This window comes from Equus caballus, chromosome 14, assembly GCF_041296265.1.
Source record: "Equus caballus isolate H_3958 breed thoroughbred chromosome 14, TB-T2T, whole genome shotgun sequence".
NCBI lineage: Eukaryota > Metazoa > Chordata > Mammalia > Perissodactyla > Equidae > Equus > Equus caballus.
Window position 1 is genome coordinate 78,607,824 of NC_091697.1, and position 20,958 is coordinate 78,628,781.

General features: G+C 37.3%; 1 protein-coding gene across 1 annotated transcript in view; it reads left to right on the top strand.

Annotated features, from left to right (window-relative positions):
* FBXL17 (F-box and leucine rich repeat protein 17) overlaps positions 1 to 20,958 on the top strand; it is a 463,835-nt gene that overhangs the window by 119,345 nt on the left and 323,532 nt on the right. Inside the window, exon 5 of the mRNA XM_023617906.2 lies at positions 18,943 to 19,050. Within this exon, the coding sequence (XP_023473674.1) occupies positions 18,943 to 19,050 (108 nt within the window). The remainder of the gene's footprint in view (positions 1 to 18,942; positions 19,051 to 20,958) is intronic.

The window sequence follows — 20,958 nt, forward strand, 5'->3', positions numbered from 1 at the left end:
TCCTATGCTGAATCAGAAGCGCTGGCTTGGCTGTTAATCCCTGACATGTGGTGAATATGAATCATGTCACTTCGTAGCTTCATATAGATGGATGATACAAACCCCCAAGGAGGCAGTAAAAGTTAAATGCCCTGAGTAAAAATTATAACATGCTCAAAACTTTTTAAAACTTAGAATCAACTTTGAATATCAAAATTTTAGTATATTAATTTTTAAGGCATATTATGTTAAAAATTTCAAGCCTGAGGTTATAAGGAATCTGATATTATAGTAAAACAAAGCTAACTATAATATCTTACATTTTTATGAGAATGACCTTATTTATGAGAAAGGCTTAAACTGATAGTCTTATCTCCATTTTAGAGAACATAAAAATGAGATACAGAAGATGAAATAATGTATCTAAGGTGGCCACAGTACTACCTAGGGCACAGCCAGGATTTGATACCTGAAATTTTTCATTCTTACCATTTATTTTGTACATCCTCATCCTGGGCCCTAGTGCCTCTTGATCTGCAGTGATCCCACCTCACCTTCTTGCCTGTAATGATCTTTTAAAGGTCTCTTTTTTGTAACTTTGAAGGTACGATTTTTGTCCCCCCCACAAATACATAGAACTAATTGCTTTCTCTTCTGTGATCCCAAAGCAATTTTTGCGTAACGATTTTAGCGTTTATCACATTATTATGGGTATCTGTGTACATTAACCCTCTGCCACCACTGCACATACATACGTGTTAGACAGGGCCTTTACATAGTTGATGATAAACATTTGTAAACTGAATTAAAATTAAAATCTGACTCCCAGTTAGGTATTTGTTTTATCATGTTTCGTTGCCTCTTCTGAATATAATGATCTCTACAATGTTATGTAAGTACAAACTGCCCAAGATTTCAAGAGACTGAGCCTCCTCAACTAACTAAACCAAAAACCTCATTGAATAAAGATTTCTTTTGATCCTTTAGTGTGTATTTTGTTTATGAAATTATGAACACTTAGATTTTATCCCACATTAACATATAATCTTTTCTATCTTTTGCCAAATTAACTAATTTATTTGAAAGTAGTTGTATTGAGCTTGTATTATACAGATTCTTTACTTGCATTATCTCCTTTAATCCTCACAACAACTCAGTGGAGTTAGGTAACATAATAACTGTTGAAGATGAGAATATTGCAGTTTTCAGAGGTTAACTACGTAGCTGGTGTGTGGTGAAATGAGTGATTCAAATCCAGTCCTTGTGACTTCAGATCCAAGTCTTAACCATCTGAAGTTGTAGAGGTGTCTGTCCACTCAGTTCTTTTTATGTACATGCTTATACGCATAGCGTTTGCCAGTTTCTGATGTGTGTATTTTGAATACATGAAGAAGAGGGAGAGATTTGTGGTAGGGGGAGTAAGAAAAGGCACAAGTTGTATGGCATGTTTCCTCACTCAATCCTTGTACTTGGTTTTAATTCCTATGGTTAGAAGGAGAAAGCCAGAAACTGCGTATGTGAGAGACAGGCAGACATTGTGAGATGGACACCACTGGAAAGGCTTTGGGGGTGCAGGTGAAAGAGAGGAGCCCATTGATTCCACTTCTGCGGTGCCCTGGCGTTCCTAGGACTGGAAGCTGTGGGAGCTGTAGGAGTTCATGCCGTGACCCAGGAGCAGTCATGAGAGGCAAGAAAAGTCTTCAGTTCCATTGAGGGGCTCTGCTGCCACAGACATGGAAACAACAGGAGCCAGAGCAGGAAGGACAGAACAGGTCAGCACCTTGTGGGGACAGCAGTTAACAGATGGGGGTCTGGGCAGGAGTGAAGCACTACTTTGGGCATCTCAGAAATAACTATGGAGAAAATTTAGAGATGCTGCTTCCATCAGTCAGGCTAGTGGGGGAATTCCAGCTCTCTAATTAGATCATTAAAAGCAAATGTGGGGCTGGCCTGGTGGTGTAATGGTTAAGTTCGTTCACTCTGCTTTGGTGGTTTCGCCAGTTTGGATCCCGGGTGCAGACTTACATACCACTCATCAGGCCATGCTGTGGCGGCGTTGCACATACAAAAATAGAGGAAAATTAGCACAAATGTTAACTCAGCAACAATCTTCCTCAAGCAAAAAGAGGAAGATTGGCAACAGATGTTAGCAGAGGGCCAATCTTCTTCACCAAAAAAAGAAAAGAAGAAGAAAAGGAAAAAAGTGACCTTGTTTTATAATCCCATGCAAGTGAAATCTGGGATATATTTAATTTATATTGTGTTCAGACAAAATACAGGTGAGAAGCTGTGTAATACAAGCTCATTATCATCATGTTGTTGAAGCAAGTGGCTTTGTGAATTCCTGGAATGCATCCCTGCACTCAACATCTCGTATTCATGTACAGTTAAAGTACCTTTTAATACCAAGTTCTAATCATATGTCTTGTTTTGTAATCCAGCTATGTTTGAATAGTGGTTTGATTTTTTTATTTATGGCTTGTACTTTGGTCCTAAACTAGTAAATTGACTATAGTATTCTTTCTGTTTCATAATTTCTTTTAATTTTACATTTTTTCAATATATACGAAGAAAATGTAAGCAGATTTTTAAAAACTGTTGTTTCTTGGCCTACCCAAGCAAAATGTACTTAGATGTATTGTATATTATTTTATAACATATTTTCTTCTTATTGCATGGCTCATAGAACTTATTTTGGGAGAATAAAGGCCAGGTAGATAGATATATGGTACTACTTTATATTTAATATTTTCCATGTTAAAATGATCTATATTCTGTTTTTCCCAATTTATAAGAAAATTTACATTTCTTAAATTTTTCTAAATTTGTATGAAAATTATTTACGTTAAAATAAGAGAACAAAGTTTAAAGTACCTCCTCCCATGTGTTTTCCTTTTTTAGCATTTGTTTTCTGTGACTATAAGAATGTAAAATATATTGATGTTGAACTTTGGGAAATAAGAAAAGCGTAATTAAATTAAAATTAAAATTTTTAAAAATTTAATTAAAAAATTAAAATCACACTTATATAAACCCACTACCAAGAGGTAGTTAACATTTTATCTCCTTGGTTTTTTTCTCTCTGCATATATACTTAATAGAATCATGTTTATACTCCTAATAATTGTATATCCTGCTTTTTTGATTACATAGTATTTTCCTACTTCATTAAATGCTTAAGAAAATATGATCTTTCATGGTCACATAGCACTCTATCAAAAATATACACCATCATTTAATCATTATCCTATTTTAATACATTTGGTTGGTTTCAGCGTTTTCATTACTATAAATAGAGCTGCAGTGTGCATCCTGTTCCACAGATCTGTCTGCTTCTCTGCTTAGCCTGTTGCTTAGAAGTCCCCAGAAGTACTCTTCCTGGTTAGAATGTGTATACATCTTTGAGACTTTTACATCATAGTTTAAATAAATATAAAAAAAAAATCATCTAGCACAGTGCTTGGTGAATAGGCACTCAAATAATGACTTTTTCTTAACAATAGAAATTCTGCATTGTATTTGTCATTTCGTCTCAGTGATATGGTTTTTTCAGTACCTACCTTTCCTGGATTTTACTCATTCCTTCATGTATTCAGTAAATGTTTATTGAGCACCTACTATTTGTCAGACCCTATGCTACTGGTATATGTTAACTTGGACTTGGGGAAGGTGTTAAGAAAATACTTAAAAACCTCCTTTGATCCCTATACCTGGAGAGATGAATCTGTGTCTTGACACTGTACAACATGAGCTCTGCTCTTTCTGAGCTTCTAATTTAAGAAATGAGATGAAACAGGTTTATATAATACCCTTTTATTTTCTCAGCCAAAATTGACAAAGAAAATGCTTTCTTTACATTTGTGTTACTTAGCACGGCTTCCTTTGTGAAGGTTAAGTGTGCGTACCAAGTGGACTAGGTCAGGGTGGATGACAGACTTGCCATCTTATTTTCAGTTATTGTGGGAACCTTATTAAAGGAGGTGGGATTTTATAAGCTGTTTGAAATGTAAGAAAGAACATTTAGTGAGCTGTGAATGTATTTGTCTGACATGATGAAAAATGTATAACCTAATTTTAGGTTTTGTTTTTTGATGATAGGTTCTCTTGTTTAAAGAATGTTAGACATGAATATGTAAGAAATTGTTCTATATTCATACATTAGGGTGTTTGTACTCTTTTTAAGCAAGTGATTATTGTCTTTCATTTATGATTAAAACACAGATTGTTAGGGCTTTATACCTTGGTTAGATTTTATTCATCCTGGGAAGCGTTTTCTCCTGTTAAAATATTAAAGCCTAATCTAAAATATTTTCACAAACACAAGTGACTTTTTGAAGGTTGTGCTCTTTTTGCATATTCTACATCAACCTCCCGGGGAGGGTGTGTTCTTTGTTGTCATAGAATATTATAGAATCTGTTCATGAGCTATACACTTTGGTGGAAACCTTCCTTATAATCACAGAGAAGAAACTTTGTATGTTTAAGAGCACTACAAAGCCTAATTTTGGGTGCATATATTTGGTGTGCTTTCCAGAGGCTTTAACAACAGTAAGAATGTGCTGTCATATCCAAGTGCTGTTAGAGTAAAATAATTCGTCGTTAGAACATCAAAAATAGAATCAATATACCCTAACAAAATAAAGTTATTTGGATTACTTCCTTTTATTACCTATAATTTTAAATATATTGCAAAATACAGGTAACCCTGTTGTGTACAGTTAAACTTGTTACTGGTATTTTCCCAACTGAAAGTCTCACTTAACTTGCCTTTTCCTCCCATACATAGCTGCAGCCTGGTGAACAAATATAGAATAGAACAGTTTATATATTGTCATTTCTATTTCTAACAGCTTGGTGGGTAGGCAGGATATATCATAACAAAGATTTTCACTAAATGCTATTCGATTAAATGTATTAAATTCTATCAAGTATAATGACAGGAATAAAAGTTAACTTTGTACAGTAATGTTCAGAATGCTAGTTCTAAGGAATTGGGGAAAGGAAGTGTATATATTGAGTAGTGGCTGACCTTTATTGAGCACTTTGTGTGGTGTGTGCCCAGCACATGGATTTTCTTGGAATGCTCACAAGAACCCGATTAGATTCGTTTCTCATTTTCACACTTTTTGGATAATAAACAACTTCCTTAAGATCACATGGCTAGTAAGAGGTGGAGCTGAATTCCATCCCAGGCAGCCTGAGTCCAGTGATTTCATAGAGAGTCATATAATCTGACGTTTCTTTTTGAGATAAATAAAAAGTTTAATATCACTGATTTGAAATTAGTGCAATAATTATATTTAAAATGCTTTCATTCCATATTATGACCAACCAGTTAAGAAAGGGTGTGACAGTGGGCATAAAAGAGTTAGAAGAAACATGAGGAAAAGGAAAGGAAAGAACCGGAGATGGGGTAGAGTGACAGATGAACATGCAGGAAAGTGGAAAGGACAACATGGCATGGAGAGGAAGAGGTATGCAGACAGAGATTGAGGAAGGGAGCAGAGAGTGTCCAGTGACATGAGTAAGGAAAGAAGCATAGACAGTCTGGAAATCTAGGGAAATTACCTTTGTCCTGGCTGGCTTTTCCCTTGCTTCGTGAATTTTGGCATGCCTTTTGAAATACTAACTCGCTCTTCTGCTATTCAGAGCTCTTCCACTGTTCCTTGTGCGTTGTTAGCCTTCTGGGACTGGGACTAAGTTCATCTTATCCTTTAATGATGGAACTTCCGAGTTAGATGATTCAGAATTCAAGTTGTATATACTACTTCTGTTTTTTCCTATTTTCTTGCATAGCACAGGATACATCCACACAATCAAATTTTGGAAAGTAATCTGTCTGCTTGATTTAATTTAGCCTTCAGTGATACTCTTGTGAATTTCTTTTTTATGCTTTTTGAAATGAATCCTGTTAATGTAAAGGTTTTATTTAGAAATGAAATAAAATTTGACAGAATGGAAGAGACTTTACTTTCAGAGAATTAAAACATTTTTCCTGTGACATGACCAAAAAATTAATTGTGTGTTTATGAAGCAACTACTTTATTGTTAATTATGTTTATTTCTTACTTAATTGATCTCAAATTTAGTGCTCAAATAGATTCTTTGGTTGTATTTTAAGTACATTATTGAGTATGTCGTCAAAAAAACAGTGAGCTCATATGTAACCTTGTGTACGTTACTTTAACTTCTCTGTTTCTTTATTTGCAAAACGGAAATTGCACCTTCCCATTTATCTCACTGGGTGAGTGTACCAGTGTAGTGTCTGTACTAGAAAATACTTTGTAAATATTATTGCTAAATACCCTTATGGTTATTACATTAGTAGATTACTTTTTAGATTACCCCTTTCATTAATTAAAGGATGAGCAGATGCAGAATAGACTATTTCTTCTGTTTCATTTAGATTATCCAAATATTGAATTTCAATAAACTAAAGCAGTATTAGTCAAAGAAACTTGGTCAGCAAATTGAAGGAGAGTGGTTAAGTCGTACCTAACCTATCATAGATCTTTTTAATAGGGACAAATATCTATGCCATTAGTTCTGAACCAATGTCTTTCCCTTTCACAATGCTTTAATGCATAACTTATAAATCTCTTTTTATCGGCCAATCTGACTTTTCCAAGCCCAGACTAACATTAAGCAAGATAGAATGAGCAAAAATCAGGGAAGGTCAAATAAGCAATCAAGTGATCTGATTCTCATTGGACACTAATGGAATTTTAGACTTTCAGAAAGTGATTAGTTATAAATTTCAGTGCCCTTGTTGACAAAGGGTCAGTTTTTATAAAATTGTGGTAAATTTTTAATGAGATTTTCAAATCACTGTGTTGGATTATTATCTCCATAAAACCTATACATAGTTCACTTTTCATATTAAGTCTCACATGAACATTTTTGCTGAAATGATAATGGTATTATGGGTATGATTTTTAAAAGAGCCTTATCTTTTAGAGATATACTGAAATATTTACTGATAAATGTGATGTTTAGAAGTGGTTGGGGCTATTGAGGAAACAAGGTTGGCCATGAATTAGTAATTATTGAAGAATTATGATTGGTAAATGAAGGGTTATTTTAGTATTTTGTGTACTTTTGTATATTTGAAATTTTTTATAATGGAAAGCTAAAAAAATTAAATTTCACTGCTTTGTGCTTCTGATTCACTTAATGAAATAATTACATCATGCTAATTTAAAGTCACAATTGTATTAGTAGATATGAGTTCTCAAATAGTCCTTGTTTTTCTCAAGATATATAAAAGCAATATTTGTTAAAGCTCTGTATTGAAATATCAGGCATGTAATTAAGACTTAGCTTAAAATGTTTAGGAAAAATTCTATTTGTAATAATTGAATGTAATTTTTACTTACATTTTTGGCTTCTTTCCATGTGAACTACATTATTATAGCATATATAGAAAGTAATAATTAATTTGCTGCTGCAAATGACCATATTAATACAGTCATGCACCACATAATGACATTTTGGTCACAATGGACTGCATATATGATGATGGTCCCATAAGATTAGTACCATATAGCCTGGATGTGTAATAGGCTATACCATCTAGGTTTGCGTTAGTATGCTGTATGATGTTTGCACAGCAATGAAATTGCCTAACAATGCATTTCTCAGAACTGTATCCCCATTGTTAAGCGACGCCTGACTATATAGTGATCACACGTGTAATAAATGTTTAGCATTTGCTCTTCTCACTAAACTGTAAGCTCCATGAGGGCAGTCTGTCTGTCTTAATCATTGTACGTAGCACAGTACTTGACACATAACGTATGCTTAGTAAATATTATGTGTGACCATGGTTTAGAAGAAAACTATTTACTTTTAAATAATCTGCTTTTAGATTTCTTTTTAAAATTTACTAAAGATAAGTTTTTATTACATGAAGAGCACAGTGACGAAAGTCTTACTGAAATGATTTATAAAGTGAATCCATACCAAGTGTTTTGTCTTCATATTTAGCTATTTCCGTTTGTATGACAAGTGCCAATTTGTTTTGTGTTTTTGTAATACTATTTCAAAGGACAGAGCTTTCTAGCACATGAATTATAAAAGTTCTGTGTAAACACTACACAGATATTTAAATAGTTGAATGAACAAATGGAGAAATTTTATTGTGTTCCTGTAAGTATAATATGTGTTTACTGGGTATTTAAATAAAATTTCTTCCGCTTGGGAATTTTATCATCACAGTACTTCACCTACTCTTTGTCAGTTGATAGGTGTGGGTGCTTACTGACTTTGACAGGTAGCTGGGCCCTAACCGAGGAACCCCTTGGTGTGGTGTACTACTGTCCTCTAGGGGATATGGGACCTGGCTGTGGCCATAGCCTCCTGGCCAGCCTCTCTGAAGCCAGAATATCCCTTCAGCTGATCCCGTGTGTACCTGCTGGACTATCAAGTACAACTTTCCCTTCATCACCCTTCCCTTGGAACCTTCAACGAGAAGCTCCATTAGTCATGGGCCTGCAGTATGTTGGAACTCATGGGGACCTTATAGTCCTTTAAGCCCTACATTTCTCTATTACCAGTAAAATAGATTCCGGCAATATCAAGCCATACCCATTCTGCCTGGCTTTCAGCCCTCCATAATCTAGTTACCTCTTCAACCTTGGTTTCAGATCTAGTCAGAAGGCCTTGGGAAACTGAACTGAACTAAACTGGGATGCAATGTACAGACTAAAATATTCCCAGGGCTCTCGCTGGTAGTTGTGGGAGCTAGACCTGTTCACATCCCAACTTGTAGCCTCTGCTCTTAGAGATGGGGGCTGTACCTTATCTTCATACTGCATTAGTACTTAACATAAGGAGTTGCGCATATAGTAGGTATTCAAATACTTGTTGAATTAAAGGGATTTAAGGGTCTGAGAAACCTTGAATGAAATAAGCTCTTCATTAGACACACTATAAATGTGCCTTTTTTATTTTTAAAGATGTTGCTTAGTCAGTGGACTAGGGTGGCTATTCACTACGGAGGTCACTTCTCCTCTGCTTTTCTAAACCAATAACCCGTTTAAATGGTTACTACCTGCTACGTGGCAGAGGGGACACTCAGACAACCAAACTCTCTTCCAGTTTATTCCTCCTGAGAATCCATATGGCTCTTCTAGTCTGGTGAATCTCACTGGACCAGAACACATGGAAATGTTTTTGCCCTGCGGTTATAAAACTCACTTAGAATCTAGCCTAAGCAGATTGCTTTATGCTGGCTTTGTTTTGCATTCAGAAGATGAGGTCACCTCATAGGTCCAGTGACCACTCTGGCTGCAAAAGATGAAAAAAGTAATCAAACCTTAGTATTCCTCCTGGAAAATTCCTTAGAAAGTAGACTCGCTGCCCTTCATCCTTGTTGTTCTTTTGCCTTGGACGTGGAAAGAAGACCTTGAATTGGTCCTGAGGTCCTGAGTGAAGTTAGGTAGTCATTCTGTTGATTTCCCTACATTAGTTTTCCAGTTCACTTCAGAATCAAAGTGCTACAAAGTGTTGCTTTCTTTGAAAATCCTGTCCTTAGCATCATGAAGCCATTTATTTCATTTTAAGCCACTGCTTCTTTGTGCCACTTGGAACAAATAAGATGAACAGCTCAAATTTTTTTGGCATTACAAGGGATTTGTTTTTCAATATTGAACAAATAAGCCATTAACATGCATCAAGACGGTACTTCATTTATTCCTTCATTTTTATTTTTTGAGCACCTGTTGTATGCCAGGCTCTGTGCTAAGCACTGGGGATAGAGAAGTGAATGAGATAGATGGGGAGACCATCAAATAGTGAACAAGTAGAGGATGTGGTGGGATGAAAGGAGATGGAAGAGAAAGGGAGGAATCGGAACATGCAGGGCCTTATAGGTTATAGAAAGAGTTTGGATTTTATGCTTAGAGTCATTGGTACCATTGGAGGACTTTGAATAGCATACTGACATGATCTGATTTGCGCTTTTCGAAAGATCACTTGATGGCTTGATGGGTGGAGAATAGATTTGTGGGGTCAAGAGTGGCAGAAAGAGGTCCAGTGTGCAGGCTATTGAAAATGTCCAGGAGAGGGATGATCTATCTTGGACTGTAGTGGTTTATAGTGGCAGTAGAAATGGCAAAGAGACAACCCCAATGTATACCCAAGGCCGTCTTCAGTACTAATATTTGTAGGGTCTAGTTAGCCATGGTTGTTAGATTTGGTCATGAGACTGTTTCTGGATTGATTCCATAGGAATCGTTAAGAGAAGTATGTATTTCTGGGTCCTGAATTAGTAGGTTTGGGATGAAATCTAGGAGAACTTTTTAAGTTTTTTGAGCAACATCAAGAGATACCTTTATATTATTTAGTACACTCATCTAGGATTACACAGAATAATACTGTAATGCCAGCAGTATAAAAATGTCCAAATATTGCTCTACCTTTGTAGAATTAATACAACAAATTCCTTTCCTCCCCAGAAATGCTAGCAATCATTCTCAAAAGTTAATCTTTCAGCACAGATTACAAAACCCCTTTCGCTGAATCAATCTTATTCTGATAAAGATAGATCTCACCTCCCATGTTCCAAGAAGCCTTTATCTTAAAATAAGAATATGTTGCATCTCTTTATTTAGAATCTTGGGGTTTATATAAAAGCTTCTCTCATGCTTACTTTCTTGTTCTTGAATTTTAATCCTTTCTAGATAAAAGTGCTTTCTTGGGTTACCCAGTTTCTACTTACGTGACTTTATAATTTACTGCTGTTAATCCACCATCTTCAACACCTCTGAATTAGATTACCCCAACCCTCTCCTGTGCTTCCCTCTTGTGGGAGGTTCTCAGGATGTACAAGACTTATATTGGCACCACATCCATTCTGTTCATAGGACAGGATAAAAGTAATCAAGGGTAGCACTTCTCTTAGAAAGTTCTTTAAAAAGTAGACCCATTGTGCCTTGATTCCTACCACTCTGCTTCTATGAGGCTGAAGAGAGGGCCTTGAATTTGCTCCTCCATTGGAGTGGGATTAGTACCCTGAAATGAATCACACCTAATTTGTTTAAGATAAAGAGCATGAGTTTCAAAACTTAAAAGACAAAAGTTTAAAGTGCCACTTTGCCTGTTAGTTGTTTGATTTTGAGGCAGTTGATCTCTAATAGGCTTATTTTAGTCACCTGTTAAATGGGGATAATGATGCCTCTCAAGGCTGTTATGAGGATCCCAGGTGATGTATAGGGAGGACTTAGCTTGGCACACAGTAAGGCCTTAGTTGATATAGCCCTTTTTATTATCTAGCTGTTTTTATTATCTACTTCCTCCTCAACTCTTTGGCTACTAGTCCCTTAAACCTTGACAGAGTGTGAGCTGTGTCCAGAGAGTGAATCTCCACATTCAGCGATTCCAAAGTCACATTTATAAACAGGAACTCTCCAAGCAAAATGAGTGACCTTGTACTGCTCATCTTCTGCGCTCTTTCTTCTAGCCAAGAATATTTTAGTCATACATGGCCATTTCTGTCACAGTGGCTATTACATTTGCCCCTATTTTAGAATTTTCTAGGCCTATTATTTTTACCTCCTGGAGAGTTTTCTCTCTTGTCCCCATGTTTGATCTCACAAGAAACCATCCTCACAAGATTTCTGATTGATTGCAGCTCTCAAGAGCTTATGAGTTCCAACAATTTTTCTTTTTCCGCCTTGCCCCCTGCATGTCTGGTTTTCATTTGCTTCAGTTTTAGCAAATAGAGACGGCCCCCTTAAGATTCACAAACTGAACTTTACTAGAACCGTTGTGTGTGTTTATGTTATTCAGGCTTTTCATGGTTTTCTCGACCTTAAAGGCACAACAGACATTCCTTACCACCAATGCTTTTCCTCATTGTAACACTAAATGCACCTGCATCCTTTCCATGAAGATATAAAAATGTTGCTTGGCTTTTAGATGGTCCTTCTTTACCTCTGCTGTGTGAAGAGAGAACATTATTGAATTTGACGTTCACTTCCTCTTTCTCTCCATCACAGCCTTGACTAAAAGATCAAAATCTGCTTTGCAAGCTGATCTCATTCTCCCCCGATTTTCTGATGCTTCTTTCCAAATCCTGAGCCACATTTCTGTTTGCATGCTAATTCTTGTTTACTGCCTGGTTTCCCACAGTTTGTGAGTTAGTATGATCCTTCAAGCCAAACCATTCTAGGTTGGAGCTTTAAAATTCCTCCATTGTGTGTAATCTTTTCAACAATGGTGCTGGGAAAATTGGATATTCATGTACAAAAAAATGAACCTTTCACCTTACTTCACACTATTCACAAAAAAATAACTCCAAGAACACCATAAACCTAAATTTTAGAGCTAAGACCATTGTTAAGAAAATGAAAGACAAGGCACAAAATGGAAGAAAATATTTGTGAAACATATCTGCTAAAGGACTTGTATCCAGAATATATAAAGAACTCTTACAACTTAATAAGACGACAAACAACCAAACTTAAAAAGTGTGTAAAAAATTAAACTTACGCTTCATTTCTTGTTGTTCATGTTGTTGAGTCTATTCTGATTCCTAGCAACCCTGTGTTCTGCAGAGTACCTGATACTTTATACCATCCTCTCACCTTCTGGTGCTATATCGCACGATGCTCTGCTGCTGTTCATTGGATTTTCATGGCCAGTGTTTTCAAAAGTGGGGTGGCCAGGTCCCTCTGCCTCGTCTCTGTCAATCTGAAAGCTCCACTGAAACCTGTTGATGTAGCTGTCAGCATCACAGCAACATGCAGCTGGCACAGTATGACAGACAAGTAGTGTGGTTCCCTCACCGGGAAATGAACCCGCAGTGGTGAGAGGGCCAAATCTTAACCAGTAGACCATCAGGGCTGGCTGTACACTTATCATGTGACTCAGCATTTCCACTCCTAGATATTTACCCAAGAGAAATGAAAATATATGTCATACAAAGACTTGTGTGTGAATGATCACAGAAGCATTATTTATCAAAGCCCCAAACTGGAAACAATTCAAATGTTTATTGACTGATGAATAGATAAAGAAAATGTAGTATAGCTGTGCAATGGAATTCTATTCAGCAATAAATGAGCCAACTACTGATACATGTAACAGCATGGATGAACCTCAAAAATATTATGCTGATGAAAGAAGCTAGACACAAACAACTACTTAAGATACAATGCTATTTATACAAAATTTCTAGAAAAGGCAAAACTATAGAGATAGAAAGCAGATCCATGGTTGTTTAGGGGTAGGAGCTGTGACTGCATATGGACATAAAGGATAAAGGGAATTTGGGGGTGGTGTGATGGAAGTGTTCTAAAACTTGATTGTGGTGTTGGTTGCACAACTGTATAAGCTTACTAAAATCTCAATGAACTATACCCTTAAAATGGGTGAATTTCATGGTGTATAAATTATATCCCAATAATGCTGTTTAAAAAAATTCTCCATAGCACTTGGGTTTTGACATAGCTGTCAGTTTAAAACCTTAACAAAATGGTATTCTTTTTACCATAACGAGGAATAATGATAATAAAAATAATAATAATAATGATAATAATAAACTTTCACTTATGTCTCCCTCTCTCCCATCTCATGGTTTAGCCCATAACCTAGAGCCCCTAAATTATGGTCAGGACCTCTTGGAGTAACAGAAAGTAAACTTGCATGCTTTAGCTATACTGTGTTCGAATTGTTTTCTTACGCACATCAACCACTTAGTCCTGGCTGAGAATTAGAATACAGGAGAAAGGGGAGTCTGGGATGATTATGATAATAATAGCTAAAATGTATTGGCAATCACAATGTACCATGCCCTGTTCACAACATTTTACATGCATTATTTACCCTCCTGTTTTACCCTGTGAGGTAGGCACTGTTATTTTCTCCATATTATAGATGGAACAAAGTATAGAGATGAAATGACTCCCTAAAAATCACACAGCTAGTAAGTGGTCCACCTGGGATTTGAAATAAGACAGTCAGATTCCAGTGTCCCAGAGAAGCTGACATTCACCCTGTAGCTACCTCGCAATCTATGCTTGTTTCTGCCAGACCTTCGGCCCAAATTCCTAACTGATCTTTTGTCCTTGGGATTGGAGCCAAACCCCACCCAAATCTTGAAGACCCTTTCATTAGTCTCCTAAAACATGTCCAAGCCTACTAAGAGTATTTCTATACCCCTAGGGCTTGCTCTGGTCTTGCTTGGCTTATAGAACCCTGTTGGTGGAAGCTACTCTGAGTTCTCTTATCTGATTGCTTGAGCTGAAAGAGAACTGACCTACCAAGCAAATTTTTAATACCCTTTCCCTTCTCTCTGAAAACTTTAACCCCTTGGACCTGAGCTTTCTTGTGTCCTTAATCCTTATCTGAATTCCTTCTCTCTCCTTGAGGATGGATATAGGAAAGGCTTGATGTTAGAGTGAGATTGGGCAGGGTATTTAACTAACTGACCATATGTATTTAACCTCTGTTACCTCCTTTTTTAAAAATAGAGATTGGTTTTCATTGAAGCTTCAGGCAATTTTAGTGCCTTAAATATTCTTTGTTAACATAATGTTTTTAGAAAGCTGAGTGTTAGAAAGGCCCATTTTTAATTTATCAATGGCACCCTTAGTCTTAATATGCTGAAGCATACTTTACTTTTGAGGGCAGGATTAATCTTTTATCAGATGTACCATGGATGCTGTTGGTTTCATTATTTTAGGAAAATATTCTTGTGATTGTTTTAGAATTAATGCTACCCACATATCTTTATTTTCCAATATCTATTCAGAATAGATAAGGAAGATACAAAATAGGATTCACCCATATTAAAGCTAATGCAAAGGAGATGGAAGTTGCTGCTGTTTGAAAAACTAACAAAGGTATTCAGCTTGTTGATTTCATCTTGACTGTGAGGAAAGTGAATATGAAATTAAGCCTATGATAGAGAATATATGGACCTTCTCTTGTAAGCTACAACTTTATGGAACAGTGAAGAAAATTTTAGCACAATTACAAGAAGATAATTTTGTACGTGGAAATTTTTTGGAGGTGAGGGAGACGAAAAAGGAATTTCATTCTGCCCTTCATATATAGCAGGGCTGGGTAGAAATGCCAAAAGCATTGTAACTTGTTTGTAGCACTTGGGCCTCAAGCTTTCACGTGCCTACGAGCCACTTGTTAAAAATACAGATTCTTGGGCTGGCCCTGTGGCATAGTGGTTAAGTTCCCTGTGCTCTGCTTTGGTGGTCTGGGTTCATGTGTTGGATCTCAGGTGCGGACCTATACCACTTGTCAGCCATGCTGTGGCAGCAACCCACATATAAAGTAGAGGAAGATTGGCATAGATGTTCGCTCAGGGCTAATCTTCCTCAGCAAAAACAAAAAAAAATCAAAAAAGTGGATTCTTGGATCTTACTGCTTTTGGCTCTGGGTTTTTAATAAGTTCCTGAGGGGATTCTAATATGTATGGCATTAGTTAAGGTTCTCTAGAGAAACAGAATCAGTAGGAGATGTGCATGTGTGTGTGTGTATAAAGAGATTATTGTAAGGATTTGGCTCACAGGGTTATAGAGGCTGAGAAGTCCCAAAATCTGCAGTTGGCAATCTGGAGACATAGGAAATCTGATGGTATGGTTCTGGTCTGAGTCCAAAGGCCTAAGAACTAGGAGAGCTGATGGTATAAGTTCCAGTCTGAATTTGAGTCCAAAGGTAGGAAACTGATGGCTCTGCTTGAAGATAGTCAGGCAGAATGAGAGAAAGAGAGAGAATTCTCCCTTACTCAGCCTTTTTGTTCTATTCAGTCCTTCAACAGATTGGATGAGGCCCACTCACATTGGGGAGGGCAGTCTGCTTTACTCAGTCTTCCGTTTCCATTGTTAATCTCCTCCAGAAACACCCTCACTGACATACTCAGAATCATGTTTAACCAAATATCAGGGCCCCTCGTGGCGTAGTCAAGTTGATACATAAAATTAACTATTACACATATCAAAGTTAAAAGCCACTGGTGTAAAAATGTCCACGTCCACCCCACCTCTTTCTTTTCTGAGCAAGATTTGTCCTGAGCTAACATGTGCTGCCAATCTTCTTTTTGTGTATGAGCTGCCACCACAGCATGGCCACTGACAGATGGGGGTTGTAGATCTGCACCCAGGAACTGAATGGACCACCAAAGAGGAGTGCACCAAACTTAACCACTAGGCAACAGGGGCTTGCTTGCCCTCTTCCCCCTTTTTTAAAGACTTAATAACATGTACTAACTATAACAGGAAAAATAAAGCCACTGGTATAATGTCATTTAAAAAAATCAATATATTAAAAATGCAAATATACCCTTGGTCTAAAAATAAATAAAAGGAAATAAAAACATGATGGAATAGGGGGATAGAGAAAGAAGAAACATTCATTCATTTGTTTAAATATCGAATTCTTCCTGCTAAGTGTCAGAGACTGTTCACGGTGCTGATGCTGTGGAAGTGGGGCTGGGCGGGTGATCAACCTGGTTAGAATAATCAACTGTTCTAGTTGGCTTAGGGTTTGAGGGGTTTTCCCAGCTGTGGGACTTTTGGTGCTATGATTGACACTGTCCAAGGCAAACCAGAATGGTTGGTTATCTTGGTAGAGGGGGAAAACATGAGTTCTTGCCTTCTTGGAGTTTATATTCTGCTGGGGGAAGACAGACAACAAACTAATAAGTGAATAAGTATGTAATGTAATCAGGTAGTGATAAATGTTATGAAGAAAATCAAAGTAGGATGAGACAGAGAGTGCAGAGAGTGACTGGGGGAGTTATTTGGTGTTTTTTAGTTGGTGTGGTCTGTGAGAGTCTTGAGAGGTGGCATTGAAACAGAGACAGGAATGAAGTGGAGGAGTGAGCTGTGTGAACATCTAGAGGGGATACATTTGGGCAGAGGGAAGAGTAAATACAAAGACAGAGACAGACTTAGCATGCTTAAGGAAGACTTTGAAACCGTTTTGGCTCGAATAAGTGAGAGGGGTGGAGGTATGGGAGCAATGAAAGAAGTTGAAGTCTGATTTGGGTCAAATTATCCAGGTATATGTAATCCTAATTATACCTTTATGGGTCCTGGTAAGGAGTTTTGGTTCTAAGTGTGATGAGAAACCCTTGGAGAGTTTGGAATAAGAGACTGACATTAATTAGGTCTTGTGGATGCTATGCGAAGAATAAACAATAGGGGAACAAGAGTGGAAGCAGGGGCAGCAGTTAGAGGGCTATTTCCATAGTTCAGGTGGTAGTGGTGGTAGAGGTGAGAAGTAGCTAGCTTTAGGATATGTTTGGAAGGACTGGCAATATTTCCTAGTGGACTGGATGGTATTTTGAGTGAACAGTTTTTGGTTTGGACACCTGGGTGAATAGCGATGCCATTTATTGAAATGGGGAACCCTGGGGAAGAGCAGACTTGTGTTGGAATATAACGATTTCTCATTTTTGTGTGTTAAATTTGAGATGCCTATAGAAATCCAAGGTGAATGTGTAGGCAGTTGGGTATAGATGTTTGTAGCAGAATGCAGAGGTCTGGGCTGGAGATATGAACCTGAGAACCGTTAATATACAGTTAGTATCTAAAGTCATGAGATGAGATTAGATCACCTACGGAATGGAGTTAGACAGAAAAGAGAAATGGGCTGAGAACTGAGATGAGATAGACTCAGCAAAGTGACTAAGAGCCATCAGTAAGGAGGGAGAAAATCCGGGAGAGTATGGTGCAAGTGAGTGAACTGTTTCAAGAAGGATAACCAAGTATATCAGACGCTACTGTGAGGCTGGGATGAGAATCTATTTGGTGATTTACTTTGATAACAAGGTGACTGTTGAATGGTGGGAACAAAGCCTGATTAGAGTGAGATCAAGAGAGGCTGCCATAACCAAATACCTCAAACTGAGTGGCTTAAACAACAGAAATTTGTCTCACAGTTCTGGAGGCTAGAAGCCTGAGATCAAGATGCCAGCAGGTCCATGTTCCCCCTGAAGGTGAAGGATCTGTTCCGGGCCTTTTTCCTAGCTTCTGCAATTTTGCTGGCAACTTTTGGCATGCCTTGGCTTGTGGCACCATGACACTAATCTTCACATGGTGTTCTCCCTGTGTATGCATCTGTGTTCCAATTCTTCCTTTTTATAAGGATGCCAGTCCTATTGGATTAGGGGCCCAGCTTACTCGAGTACCACTTCATCCTAACTTAACTATTTACGTCTGCAATGGGCCTATTTCCAAATAACTTCATATTCTGAGTTACTAGGGGTTAGGACTTCAAAACATGATTTTTGATAGAACACAGTTGAACCTATAACAATGTGGTGTATCCATACAACGGAGTATTATTTGGCAATAAAAAGGAATGAAGTAGTGATGCATGCTACCACAGATGAACCTTGAAAACATTATGCTAAATGAAAGAAGCTAGTCATAAAAGACCACAAATTGTATAATTTAAATTATAAAAATTGTCGAGAGTGGTTAAATCCATAGAGACAGAAAGTTGTCAGTTGTTGGGGGCAGGGGGTGGAATAGGGGAGTGACTGCTGATAGGCATGGGGTTTCTTTTTAGGGTGACAAACATATTCTGAAATTAGATATTGGTGATGGTTGCAGAAACTTGTGAATATACTGAAACCCACTGAACTGTACCCTTTGAGAGGGTGAACTTTGTAGTATGTGAATTATATGTCAATAAAAAATACATAGAGAGAGAAAGATGTGAAGAAGTGGAGGCAGATAGTGTCAACATATTTGAGATGTTTCTGTGAAGAAGTAAAAAAACTTGGGGTGGCAGAAGGGGATGTGGGGTCAAGGGAGGATTTTGTTTTTCAAGCTACAGGAGATAATGCAGCCTATTTGTATAGTAATTCAGATGATCCAGTGGAAAGGGAAATAATAATGATGCGAGGTAGGGCAGAGGGAATTTGGAGGAGCCAAATCCTTGAATTCACTGGAATGCCATCTTGAATACCTTTATTCACATCTCTTCCTTCCCTAGGTGACAGATCAGTCGGTGAAAGCGTTTGCTGAGCACTGTCCCGAACTTCAGTATGTTGGCTTCATGGGTTGTTCGGTTACTTCTAAAGGAGTCATTCACCTAACCAAGGTAGGTACCGTGGCTACATCTCATTAGTGTTTCCGAGTATCATTCATATCAATGCGGCAATATTGTTAAATGTACTTGGATGAGGACTAGGCAGACTATTGTAGTGTACTAGTGTTTGATAAAGTTAACAGTCAGTTTAACACAACAATACCAAACCTATCCTTTCTGAAATGGGACACTCAGTTAAACTTACTGAGTTAAGTAAGTTAAGCTTACTTTTTTGCTTTTTCATTGCTAATGACTATGAAATATATGCATTAGAGAAACTCATATATATGACAAGAATTATTTAAATGTTAATAATGTCTTGCAGTTAGAAGATTTTTTTATTACTGTTTTCACTGCTCACATATCATTAGGTCCTCTGAGCATTTGGCTTTTAAGAAGTAAATATGGTCAGTGCATACGGTTAAGCCGAATATGTAAGGTGAAAAGAGAGGTGTATGTATGTCAGAAATTAACCTTATATCTCAGAGAGTTCACTTATATACCAAATATATGAAATCTCATATTTTAGCAACACAGAAAATGCCAGGTCCTTTCTAAGCGCCCACTCAAGTGTCATCTCTACTGCTTTCAAGAGTTCTAAAATAAAGAGCTAATTCTTACACACATGTAGTGGAAAACTGGCTACTATAAAATTTACCTGTGTATTATCTGAAATTTGTGACTGCATAGATTTTAACTCTATTATCTAGTACTTAGGAGCATGGATGTGAGTCTTGCCTTTTCCACTTAATAGCTGCGTAACCGTTTCATTCCACCTTCCTTCATTTCACTACTATTAGAAAAGTGCACTTTGGCAGCACAATGCTAAAATAAAACAGGTAAGATCTCAGGTCTCTTTGGGCCTGGTCTCTTCAGGTCTCTTTAAGTTTACAGTTTAGTGGGAAATAATATTTTTCTTTCCTCCTTAGGAAAAGAGCAAATGTTGACAAGTCACGTAGGACTAAGGCAATAAGGCACAGTGGGTAGGACCCTGGGCTCTGTTGTCAGCTTGGGTTTGGATCTTGGCTCTGCTACTTATTAGCTAAGTGGGCAAGTTATTTTACAAGTTGTATTATTGAAGTAATATATGCAAGGTGCTTGCCTTAGTATCGAGATCACAGCAAGTGCTAAGTAAATGTTACCTACTTATATTAAAATAGATGCTATGATATCTAAATTGCTGGAAAATCAGAGCAAACTTTGGGAAAAAATATCAAATCTCTGTTCTAGTCTAGTGTATCTAAAACAGAGCTTGTGATTGTCCTGTGTCTTCAATGACTGATCAGCTTTAATTGTATTTTGAGGATCAGAGCCTAAAGCTAATGGAGAGGATAGGCATGTTATTCTCAATTATTGCTCTATTAAAACCTCTTAGTGTAACCAAGACCACATGTAACCGTAATTTTTTATTCATTTCCTATAACCGTGGCCTGAACATCTTGGTAGATGAATGTTTTTGTAGTCACATCTAAAAGCTGTTTATAGTGTAGAGTAGAAATGCCTTTGGATGAACAGATTGTGCACAACAAGTGTTATAATGACCGTATGTGGGATTTTTACGATCACTCGAAATTGTACTCATTAAAGACAAAACAAGACTTATTAGATCAGTAAGTGCTTCCCTGAGCATTTTGAGATGGCCAAAAATTATGGTACACTGGTACTTGAAAGATCAGAATTATTCTCTGTGACAAAAAAGCAGCTACAGCATATGTCTGCGATAGAAGGCTCAATTTGCTGAGAAGGTGCTTCTGAAGATTCTAGGCCAGGATTGGTGGTTTGGCCTGTCAACAACATAATCTACTGGATTCTTATCAAAGCTGATCCACAAAGTTTTGAGCATCATCTTTGTTGTTCAACCAAGTATTTGCTTTGATGAGAAGACTAGTTTGTGGTATAATATTGATTAGTTTCCTGGAT